Here is a 12704-nt window from a genome sequence, read left to right as displayed (position 1 = left end):
ATCAGAGCAGGCGGAACTGGGGTGTCCAGCCTGGACCCCCACCTTCGGGTTCAGTTTACTTTTCAGCACAACATCTCACTCGCTGGCTTCGGGGAAACTTCTGGAGGCAGTACTGTGGCCGAGACAGATGCCTCAGAAGTCAGGCCGCCTGAGTCTCCAACTCTTTGTGTACCAGCTATGTCTTTGCACAAGCCACTCAACCTCTCAAAGGCTCAGTTTCCTCAATAAGGGTGAGACAAAAACGGACCCTGAGGCATTATACTAAGTGAAATAAGTCGTACAGGGAAAGACAACCACCGTATGATCTTACTTATATGTGCGATGTGAAAAAAACGGAAAACAAAGAACCAAGTTCATAGATACAGAAGCCAGATTAGCAGCTGCCTGAGGTGTGGTGTGGAGGGTGGAGGCAAAGGGAGTCAAACGGATCCAGTTAGAAGACAGATAAATCCTGGAGATACAATGTACAGCATGGTGACTGAAGTTAATAATAATGCACTGCATATTTTAGAGTTGCTGACAGCCGATATTAAAAGTTCCCATCTCAAGAAAAAGAATTCTACAACTGACTTTGATGGCAGAAGTTATTAACTAGACTTATTATAGGGATCATTTCACAATACCCACAAATACCGAATCATTAGACTGTAACCCTGAAACTAATGCAATTACTTTAGTATTCAATTAAACATTTTTTAAAAAGAACAAGACAATAATAGTAACTGGGTCATAACATTGTTATGAGGACCAAACAGGATCCATGTTTGAGTGTCTGCCTGGAACTCAGTATGTGCTGAAATGACCATTAAAAATTACTGGTACTTGTGAAAGAAAAGAATATACAATGGAGAAGTTTGAAAGAAAACACATGTATTCTCTGAAAAACTGAACTTCCTGATTTCTAATTAGTAATTTTAAAAGTTGAGAAAAGTTCTAAGATAAACAGTTGGCAGACTTTCAAACCAGGGAACAGAGGCTCAAGAGACGAGTCTAGAAGTTCAAGTACAAGCAGCTTCTACTCTTTTAGGCTGACTAGCTCCTGAGACCTTGAAACGTCTCACTCATTAACACTGATTCCTTAAAAATAAAATGCCCAATGACTTCGCATTCACAGTGTACCTAATGCAAAGGTGAATTCCACGACCCTGAAATGACGAAATTTCATTTCTGCTCAAACTCACCTCGAATGCCCCCTTTGTATCGGTTTTTAATGGCAGCCAAGCTGATGGACTCCTCACCTTCCTCCTCCTCATCGTATCGATCAGGTTCTAGGTAACTAGCACTCAGTCCCCGCTGGTGCTGTTTCTCTCTCATGCGGCGCTGCTGAGACTCCCTACGAATAGAAGCCCTCAAACGTTCTTCTTCTTTCTGTAAAGAAGCAAATTAGTGAACTTTAAAAAAGATGACCTCACCTAATGCCCACTCGAAACTACCTCACTCTAAACAACATGAAAATGCCTTGCCTGGGATAACACCAGTTCCTGTGTCCTCAGGGTGAGTTCTCTGCATTTCACGTCTGTTACCACACACGGTCATCATCATGTTCAGTTCTAAGGCGTGAAGACACCACAGGGTGGAGAGGCAGAAGGCTCCCTCACACCAACCGCCCCATCACAACTGGCATGGGCACAGCCTTGGGAGCTGCAGCATCCCCTCTGCAGCCAGGAACAGTCCAGAGGGCACGACCAGCCTGAGGAGCCGCGTCCATGCCCAGCGGATGCCTGAGGGAAGCAGGTTCTCTTCACCCTGAGACACACCTGACTTGCCCAGGCTCCACCAAACTACCAAGGCGCCCAGATATTCCTGCCTGGGGCCGTCAACCCAGGGCACTCCCCACAGCTAACAGCAGGATGAGGGGGTGCTGGCAGAGAGGGGCTCTGAGCCCCAAAATAGACCCTTCATTCTCGTCTATCTGCCTGGCTTCCACACCTTGGGGTTCACTGGGCAGGGCCAGGCAATGAGAGATCAGGGATGTCCTGGCATTCCCTTGATTCCTTGTTTAATTGCTTTATTACTGCATACAGATCTAATCCTGTAAAAATCACTGTCAACAGAACAGAGATTAAAAACAATCTAGCGGATTCCTTGTGCATTTCCACAGGAGTTGGGGAAGTGAAGGAGGGCCTGGGCATCTCTCAACGTGGTCCTGGAGTCTGCAGGTCCTTCAGCCCTGCTACCTTCCGTGGAAAACGGAGGAAACTTCTGGTCTTTTTATATTCTATCTGGACTAATTCTCGAGCATTTCCACTGATTTTTGACATGGACACCAAGTCAGCCACGGATGACTTATTTCATCATCCTTGAAGTTATCTGTGAAGGTTCAGATTCTTTTAGTCAACAGGTTGCTCTCAGGACTTGGTGGGAGAGAAACCAAGCCAGGGTCTGTTTTAGGACCCTCACCACATCACCCTTATTTGCCAAATGTTTAAGAAATGGAAACCAGCTCCCTGTTCATGACAGCTGGAAGGAAGAAAGGTGGGTCAATAAGAGAGGATGAACAACATTTTGGGAAATGCTTTTCTTAATATATCAAAATTCTAGGATAAAGCTCAGCCAACATACCTTGATCATCTCTGTGCGCTGGCACTCAGGATCACGACCAGCCATTGGTAAGATTCTAATCTTCTGTGTCTTTGAACATCTATCTGCAAGTGACAGTGTCATCTTTCTATGTGTGGCACTGTCTGTAGAGTGAGGTCTGCAGGAAAGGAACAAAAATACCTCACTATTTAGCAAATACATTTGTGAGCCAGCCATACCAACATCAGATGAGGCCAGTGAGCATTTCCCATTCTCATGAAAAAATAGGCAGAGACACAAAACAATATACTAGATGGGGATTCTAACCTCTCTTCATTCTGCAGCTTACTAAACCATTCTCACCTCCACAAGTGAAGTAAAATATGGAAAGCTTGTGTAAAAAAGGCTTGCATAGCATGATCACCCTCTAGAAGCAGTAAATTGATGGGCTCACACAGCATTCATTAAAAAATAAAAATTAAGAGAAAGAAAGAAAACACAAAAAAAAGAAAAACAAAACCAAAAACCAAGAAGCATTCATTGAATAACGAGTGCGAAGCACTGTACTCTCGTGTTTTCTATATTACATGACTTCACTGTCACAGCTCCTCTATGAGATCATTACTACATTTTATATATTAGGAAACCGAGGCAAGGAAAACTGAGAAAAGTTGCCCAAAGTCATGCATGTGGAAGTGAGACTCGGATACAGGTCTATTTGATTCCAAAGCCTATAATCTTGACCATTACAATTTTGAAAATGTAGTTCATAACCAAGAATACTGTGCCATCTCTAAAGGTAAGGTAAGCATTACCCAAGGAGGATGATCCGCTTAGAATCAAGGAAAGAAAAACATGAATGCTCCACTACACTGCCTGTCCTGTCTCAACAAGGGGAATGCGCTTGCCCGCTGACCAAGTGTGCAGGACTGCCTGAAGAGGTAATGGATGCAGGGCCTAAAGAACAGATGACCTTGGCCTTCATACCCACCAACTCACGGCCTTTCCTCTGATCGCACGCCCACTAAGAACCTCTAGCAGTCTCACAGGTATATTTTACTAAAAAGGAAGGTATACTGCCCAGTTAGTACTCTTAGGCCTCCTGGCAGCTATAGTAATCTCTAGAATTAATACACTGACGTTCTGGTTTACATACCAGTCTCCTGGAGCTCTGGTTAGCACGACCTGGCTCCCTGTGAAGCAGCAACTTTCAGAGCACTTGACAAAAGAGCCTTTGAACCTTCAGAGCTGAGAACCAGATCTTGGTCTTTGGGGAACTATACTGTGAGGTTACGCCAATCAGGAGTCAGGCACTTTGAACAACACCTGTATTTCACTGCTTTTACTGTTTAACAAATAGTACGTTGATGAGAGTAATTACCTGAATGTGAGTTTGGTTTTAAAGACGGCTTGTCCCTGTAGACCGGTACCTTGTCTTATAAAAAGGTGGTTGTGATCGCCTTGCAGTGGAGCCTTGTAAACATCAAACACCTCATTGCCTAAGTGCAGGGACATGCTGAAAAGAAGGAACACTTCACACGTTAGTCAGAAAGCTTTCACTCTCATTTTAGTTCACTTCGAATGTGATTCAGTGGCTGTTTTCTCTCCTAACACAGAATTCAGAAGCAAGGGAAGAATAAAAAGGCATGATGTGAAAAAACACTTACACAGAAGTAAAGAACACTGCGTGTTTATGTTTAGGAAGCAAAACATGCTGTGACATTCACTCAACCCCTACCACCTTCCCAACGAAGGGCAGCTTTACTAAAGTGTCAGCTTCTAGGGAGTAGTACGCAATGGGCAGGGGAGCTGGTCTAATTTTCCTGACTACGGTGCTATAGCCAGAGGATGATCACATTTCCAGCCTACTTTTAACAAGTCTCCCACCAGCCTGTACGACCCTCAACTGCTTACTTATTTCTGAGGTTTTCTATACAATGCCAGAGACTAAATAACAGAAATCCTTTAATAAGAGGTATACCCCAAATAAGGTCTTACTGCAAAACATCATCCCTCCCAGCCACATTCTGTATGTTTCCACACTCTTCAGGCATCTGTGCTCACCTCCCATCAGACCACTTGACTATTCGAGCATTGCTTTCTTTAATTTCATTTCCTTCTTCATCCCGGCGTATCCTCCACCTTATGGTATTTTCTACCTGTTTTAAAAACACAAGTGCCTTAGAATACTGTCATTTTTGCATCTTCTCTCCACAAGAGATACATAATCACAGAATAAGCATGGACAGACAGTGACAGAAAAGAGGACATTGAAAACTTGTTTTAATCACCTAGAGACATTAGATAAAAAAAAAACAACAGGAAAGAAAATATGCCCATGTGAATTTCTACTCCCAGTGCTTGAACTACAGAGAGAGCTCAGTGCCAGAGCATCTGCTGCTGCTGCTAAGTCACTTCAGTCATGTCCGACTCTGTGCGACCCCACAGACGGCAGCCCACCAGGCTCCCCCGTCCCTGGGATTCTCCAGGCAAGAACACTGGAGTGGGTTGCCATTTCCTTCTCCAATGCTCGAAAGTGAAAAGTGAAAGTGAAGTCACTCAGTCGTGTCTGAGTCTCAGTGATCCCATAGACTGCAGCCCACCAGGCTCCTCCATCAATGGAATTTTCCAGGCAAGAGTACTCGAGTGGGGTGCCACTGCCTTCTCCGAGCAGGTGCTAAATCTGTAGTAACCTCCAGAAGTTATAAGACACAGAAAGAGCTAGCAGGACAAGACATAAGGTTTGAAGCCATATGATATAGCAATTTAGGATTGAGACTCCTATATAAAGCAGAACTAAAAACCCAATAAATGTGGGACTAAAAAACTGCCTACTGGCTTAGAAAGATAAGGAAACCCCCACATATAGGTAAGGAAAAAACAGCACCTTATGAAAATAAAAACCCCAAGTTTGAGCAGGTTTAGAGTCTAACTTTATGGGGAGGGGGAATACCAGGCAGATTTGCAAAATATTCAAAGGCTTCCTAAAATGAAAACCACTGTTACTGAAATTAAAAATTCAATGGGACTTCCAGGAAAATACAGCACACTAAATGCATGTAGTTTATCCATGCCACATCCTGGAAATGCACTAAAACGGATAGTAAAGAACTGAAAAAGGATACACTCACAAAGAGAAAGAGAATGTGAGCTAAGATGGCATCAAAGCAAAGCCAGCATTTTGAAAACCAAGAGACTGAAGCCCAAGCATCCCCCTGCCTCTGCCCCTACCATCTACCTAACAGCAGCCATTCCCACTCCCAGCTAGATTTTCTGGATCTCCTCTGTTAACTAACTGCCTTTACAACTGTATCCTAATGATTTCTTTCCAGTTTCCCCCTGTCCTTCTTTATTCCTCACTAAATAAACAAACAACTATGAAGCTGCCTGATTAAGAATGCAGTATCTCGGTAAAGAATCCGCCTGCAATGCAGGAGGTCCCAGTTCAATTCCTGGGTTGGCAAGATCCACTGGAGAAGGGATAGGCTACCCACTCCAGTATTCTTGGGCTTCCTTTGTGGCTCAGCTGGTAAAGAATCCACCTGCAATGCAGGAGACCTGGGTTCGATCCCTGGGTTGGGAAGATCCCTTGGAGAAGGGGAAAGCTACCCACCCTGGCCTAGAGAATTCCATGGACTATGTAGTTCATGGGGTCACAAAGAGTCAGACACGACTAAGCAACTTTCACTTTCAATATTAAATATGATGTCGTATCTGAGATTTGTTTCCAAACAGTCTGGGTAAGATAGGGTAAGGACTACAGATGAAATAAGATGTCCAACCTGACAACCACTGAAGTGAATGATGGGTACGTGAGAGTTTACTTCACTGTTCTTGCTATTTCTGTTTATGTTTGAAATTTTTCTTAATAAAAGAAGGTAAACAAAATGATCTGTCATTATTCCTGCCTTCCCTCTCAAATAAAATAGGTTTGTTGTTGTTGTTGTTTAGTCGCTAAGTTGATTCTGACTCTTTGCAACCCCATGGATTGTAGCACACCAAGCTCCTCTGTTTATGGGGTTCTCTAGGCAAGAATACTGGAGTGAGCTGCCATTTCCTTCTCCAGGGGAATCTTCCCAAACCAGGGAGAGAACACATGTCTCCTGCACTAGCAGGTAGCTCTTCACCACTGAGCCACCAGAGAAGCCCTATAAAATAGGCTGAGTGAGTGAATGAAAATGGCTCAGTCGTGTCTGACTCTTTGCGACCCCATGGTCTACACAGTCCATGGAATTCTCCAGGCCAGAATACTGGAGCGGGTAGCCATTCCCTTCTCCAGGGGATCTTTCCAACCCAGGGATCAAACAGAGGTCTCCCACATTGCAGGCAGGCTATTTACCACATGAGCCACAAGGGAAGCATAAAACAGGTTAGCCACATACAAATATGAAAACACAGGGGCCATTATTAACTGTGAAGCCACTTTGAAAAACGCTTCCTATTACATAAGGTGATTCAAATAATAATGATGCTATGATAGAATACTCTGCTAGGTCTTACCCTATTGGGATGAAAGGCACATTAAAGCACTTCTAAAGACACAGAACGCAGAGAGGTACGTACACTGTACCTGGCTCTTTGTTCATTAAAGAATTAATCATACCACCAACTGACTCTTTAAGAATGGTAGGCCTTGTCTCAAGAGCATCATTCAAAAAAACCAAGGATCCAAGGTTATTTTCCATCACCCATCAAGGGTTTAAAAACCAATAGTCTGCTATACACTGACATTTTGTAGTCTACACACTAAGATTTCAGAGTAAAACATTTATTTCTAGACATTAATGCTGATGTTAGAGTCTGGTATTATGTGACCTTAAAACATAGATACATGGACACTTGTTGATGTACCATGATAAAAGACAAGGGGAAAATGTAAAAATCAGTAAAAAGTAAGTAAATAAGAACTATCACATTAATTTATATAAATGATGAGAAATAAAAGCAACAGAGTAACTCCAGAGGTACTAAATCAGTCATGAAAAATTAACAGCGCTACCCTTAAATCAATAGATATAGACATGCTCCAAGGGAAACATTAAGAGATAACCTAACATGGAGACAGAGGAGGGGAAGTAAAAAGAGCAAAAAAAAGAGCCTATATATTTAATGGTGTGACCTTGACCAAGTTAATGGTGCCTGTTTATCTCCATTTCCTCATCTGATTTACATTTCCATTAAGTGGGAGGAGTAATGAAATTTCACTGAAAACCTTTGGAAGCTCATGCATTTTAGAGAAACCAGTTTATATCAAGGTTCTTTAGGTACTTATGGATCCATTAAACTTGAAAAGATGGAACTATTCTAAAAGTTCAGCCCCTGAATTCTAAGAAGGCTGGACTCTCACTTCTTAATATTTTAATACCATGTACAATATCTACTGGAAAAAAAAAAAAAAAGTATTTACAGGAAATCTTCAGATTTAAGAATTTAAAATGCATAGCACCAGTTTCGGTATCATGAGTTCAACTGTTTCTTGTTACTGTGCTACAACTCAGCTCTAAACCATCTACTTAAACCTACATCCTCCTTGATTAAAGGAAGATTAGAGTCCCTCCTTGGACAGAGTAACCAGACAGTACAAGATCTCAAAAAGAAGCATTAATAGGAATTTAGCACAATAAAAATCCCTCCTAATAGTGAACACGAACAATTGGAAAAATACAAAGACAGCCATGTGGTGAAGTGTTAAGTACCAGTAATAAATTCTTCTTTTGTATATGATTTGTTCATCCATAGATCAAAGAACCTGAAGATAATTTCCCCTTGCAGGAAGTTGCTAGAACTTAACCCACAACAAATATGGAGGGAGCTGTTCTAAACACAAACCACAGTACAACTTATTATGAAGAAAGTAGCTAATAATTTTTTTAAAGCACCAAAAGATGTAATAGAGCAAACAAACAAAAAAAAGGGATAAAAAAAAGTGACATCTTTACAGAGAAAAAGCTATGCTATTTTCTTTCTAAAAACTATTCTGAAAAGGTAGACGATTAACTTGTTGACCACACAGGAAACAGAGATCATTTTCAAAAACTTAAGTCTCAAGTTAGTATCCCCAGGTTTTACTTTATAAAAGAAGAAAAGAAAAGGGTAAAGCACAGAATGGTACCTTTAATTTTAACCTGGTTCGACCTTCTTCATCCAGCATTTCTTCATCTTCAAATTCATCTTCATAATACTGAGGATCAAATGGTCTACAAATTGTTTTTAAAATAAACTATTAGTCATATTTTGTAAGAAATATTCCTGCTATATAAAGCAACTTTAAAAAATCCTAATAACTAAAACTCATAATAGTCAAATATCTTCATGTTCAACTATAAGGATGTATTCAAATTACTACACCTTCTTGAAATTTGGTATTAATACATATTGCTTGTAATAAAGAGCAAGCAAGGCGAAATATTCAAGTACTCTTAATTCTTATGTAAGTCTCTGAACAAGTAGGCCACGTATATCCTAGCTTTCCACATTTTGCTTAGGAAAAAGTTTTTAAATAGCACGAAGAGCTTGCGTGTAACTTAGTGAATAATATCCATCAGTGCTGTTTAACAGTCCAAACCCTTAGTTTTTCTAGATCCACAATGGCTGCTATAGAGGACATCTGCAGTTTTTCTAGCAAACTTCACTACTCTCAATTTCAGTTTTTTCAGGGCTTCATTAGTCAGAAACACCCAAGACTAGTGATACCTGTTAATTCATAAGAAAGTAACAGACTGCTAAAAACAACTACAAGCATTATAAATCTCCTTTACCAATAGTCCATACTTTTTTCTATAAAAGGATATATTTGATTTTTATTTTTTCAGAGATATATAACCAGTTTTCCATTTTGTGACTAGTCAATTCATACAAAGTAAGAAAAATATCAACATTCTACATATTCCTATCCAACATGAAAAAACTATCAACTGATCCCCTTACCTGGGTTCTACGCTGAGAAAGTTGGGCAGCTTAACAAAATATAAGTCATTTCCTAAATCAGTGTTTACTTTGGGTATTTCTACTTCTATTCTGGTCTCAGGAATTGGCTCCTCCTCCTGTTGATCTTGAGGCAATCCATTTTCATCCTAGTAAAAGAGTCACAGAATTTTAGAGCTTGATGGGACTTTAGAGATGGTCCAGCTCCATTTCCACACTTTAATCGTTTAGGCAGATAAGAAGCATAATGAGACAAGACTTCAGGGCTATTATCCATCCCTACCAACCAACCCCCCAAAACCCCCACAGAAAAACAAGATCAGTTTAGAGGCATCAAAGCAAGAAAACATCTCTTTTATGATAAATCTATCTTCCACATACTCACCAACAGAAATGTGAAATTAACAGACACTTGAATATGAAGTCACTTTATCAATTAAAATTAGAGAAAATTATCAACAAAACACACTTGCTGACATGAACAAGAAAAATGTTCAAATAAATGTTATTCAATTCACAGGTCCATGCAGTCTAGTCTCTTAAGGTGTGGGCCCACCTCACACCGGGCAGTTCTTTCTTTCTATCTTCTTTCCCGCAGTGACAACATCTTGCAAAAACTACAGTACAATATCACAACCAGGAGACTGAACTGACCCAGGCGGATAAAGGACATTCCCATTACCACAAGGATTCACGCTGCCCTTTTATAGCCAATATCCACTTCCCTCTTGCCCTCATTCCACTGCTGTAATTTCCATTAATCTTGTCTCCATTTCTATAATTCTGTCATTTCAAGACTGTTATAGGAGTGGATTTATACAGTCTTAACCTTTTGGGACTGGCTGTTTCTCACTCAGCGTAATTCCCTGGAACTTCATCCAAGTTGCTGCATATATCAGTAAATTTCATATATCAGTAAACTTTATCCAAGTTGCTGCATATATAAATCCTTTTTATTGCTGAGTAGTATTCCACAGAAGGACGTTTCAAGACAGTTTTTTCTAATCCTCCTTATAACCAAGACTTCTCTACATAAATGAGGAAGTCACACGTTCACTGTATTTCCATACTGCAATTCAGTTACCGACTTCCTCTTCCTAGCATAAAAGAGACACTTAGTTCTCTCTTACAGTTCTCACTGGTAATTTTACTTACAACAGGCTGTCCTGGAGTGGGTGGTTTATCTTCCCCATCACTCCCTGAAGATATATCATCGGCACCTCCAAAGAGATCCATGGTTCCACTATTATCTTCAATGCAAGAGGAAAAAGGCACAGTGTTTAATACCTGTAACAATGATTTTTCAAAGCTATCACTTCAACATATTCCTAAAGTTCCTAGACCCGGCACCTGGAAACCACCCAAACACAACTCTGAGCCTGGCACTCAGGGATCTAACTAGAGTGTCTGTGCAGAGGAAGAGGGCAAATCCAGTGAAGGGCAAAGTGCACAGGAGGCACTTCTTTCCTCCTTTACTTACTGTTTTTCCACTTTCCTTTATTCCTCAGGAGCCCAAATATCCTCCTACAGTCCAGATACTCAAATTTGGGGCTTAAGCACACCATACAGGCCTATTTTCCACGTCATCCCTCAGGTTTTACAATTACAGGTCATGTCTACCCAGGCTCCCTTCCTCTCAGGAAGAACTTCACCCAAGTACAGGCAAAACAATAACATCAACTATAATCTGTAATAAACCAAAGTGGGGTAGTAAAGGAGATGACAGGAAGATAGGAGGGTGGTCAATAGGTAGACTGCTTGAAACTGAGATTATAGAAGAGTTGCCATTTTGGTAATGACATGGTCTAGGGTAAAATCATGAGAGTGAGTCACTAAGACAAGGCAAAGGACAGACCACTGAAAAAGAGAAGGAAACCTATTAAAATGGTCAAAATTCAGAACCCTGACAACATCAAATGCCGGCAAAAACGTGCAATAACAGGAACTCTCATTCACTGATTCACGTAGGAATGCAAAACGGCACACCCGCTTTGGAAGACAGTCTGCAGTTTCTTACCAAACTAAACATATTCTTACCAGATGCCCCAGAAATTGTGCTCCTTGGTGTTTACCCAAAGGACCTACACACTTATATCAACACAAAAACCTGCACACAAATGTCTACAGCTTTACTCATAATTGCCGAAATTTAGAAGCAACCAAGATGTCTTTCAGTTCGTAAATGGATAAACTGATACATCCAGACCATGGAATACAGGACTACCTTGGAGATATCTCAGGTTTGGTTCCAGACTATGCTCCTGTGCCCACCTGATTACTTTCTTCTTAGGTTTTATCATCATCTAACATGCTATATATTTCATTTACTTACCGTGTTATCATCAGTCTCTCTACCCTACCCTGACCCCAGCAGAATGTGGGTTCTACAGGGAGACGTCTTTGATTACTGCTACATTCCGAGTGCACAGAATAGTACTAGTACAAAGCAGATTCTCAGTAAATGTGAACAAAATAAAGTAATTAATATATCTGATTCTCACAACAACACTATAAGGTGATAGCATCCTCTCTCTCTTACAGATCAGAAACTGAAATTTAGTAAGTAATTAATTTGACCAAAATCATACAGTTGGAAAGTAGAATCACAAAGATTCTAACTTGGGTTATCTGATTCCAAAGTCCATGTACATAACTAGGAGTTATAGACCCAAAGATCTTTAAGTAAATCCCAGAGCTTGTTGTTCTGTCCAGCTGTCTCCTTTTCTCTCTAGTTGACCTGCTAAATGTTTGCTTTAGTTATACTGTTACTTGTGATAATTTATATAAGCTATTTAACATTAATGCCTAACTACCATTCAGCACAATAATGGCTGTGCAAATTATCAAAATTATGTTATTGTAACTTTTATACTAACATCTTTATTGTATAGTAATTTGCCATTTGAAATGTAGTCATACATAAACAGGTAGATCTCGTGTGTGTGTGTGTTAGTTGCTTAGTCGTATCTGACTCTTAGAGACCCCACAGACTGTAGCCCTCCAGGCTTCTCTATCCATGGAATTCTCCAGGCAAGAATACTGGAGTGGACCGCCATTCCCTTCTCCAGAGGAACTTCCCAATCCAGGGATTGAACCCTGGTCTCCTGCATCACAGGCAGATTCTTTACCGTCTGAGCTTCAGGGAACCCCCTCAAAGTCACTCAGTCGTGCCTGACTCTTTGTGACCCAATGGACTGTAGCCACCAGGCTCTTCTGTCCATGGGGATTCTCCAGGCTATTCTACTGGAGTGGGTAGCCAT

The 12704-nt window shown here is 40.9% G+C and overlaps 1 protein-coding gene across 3 annotated transcripts in view; it reads right to left on the bottom strand.

The window, feature by feature from the left end:
- The window catches only part of LEO1 (LEO1 homolog, Paf1/RNA polymerase II complex component), a 36116-nt gene that overhangs the window by 10851 nt on the left and 12561 nt on the right, over positions 1 to 12704 (bottom strand). For 2 of the 3 annotated variants that reach the window (XM_005211798.5, XM_005211799.5), the window contains exons 4-10: positions 10600 to 10694; positions 9448 to 9593; positions 8633 to 8717; positions 4585 to 4679; positions 3902 to 4036; positions 2563 to 2698; positions 1182 to 1368 (exon numbers count right to left, since the gene is read on the bottom strand). In XM_005211798.5, the coding sequence (XP_005211855.1) occupies positions 1182 to 1368; positions 2563 to 2698; positions 3902 to 4036; positions 4585 to 4679; positions 8633 to 8717; positions 9448 to 9593; positions 10600 to 10694 (879 nt within the window). The remainder of the gene's footprint in view (positions 1 to 1181; positions 1369 to 2562; positions 2699 to 3901; positions 4037 to 4584; positions 4680 to 8632; positions 8718 to 9447; positions 9594 to 10599; positions 10695 to 12704) is intronic. The other variant, NM_001082604.1, reaches the window with a different exon arrangement.

The sequence above is a fragment of the Bos taurus genome, chromosome 10 (genome assembly GCF_002263795.3).
Source record: "Bos taurus isolate L1 Dominette 01449 registration number 42190680 breed Hereford chromosome 10, ARS-UCD2.0, whole genome shotgun sequence".
NCBI classification, from domain to species: domain Eukaryota; kingdom Metazoa; phylum Chordata; class Mammalia; order Artiodactyla; family Bovidae; genus Bos; species Bos taurus.
The sequence above is the reverse complement of the archived record's forward strand: the minus strand, read 5'-3'. Positions and strand labels throughout refer to the sequence as shown.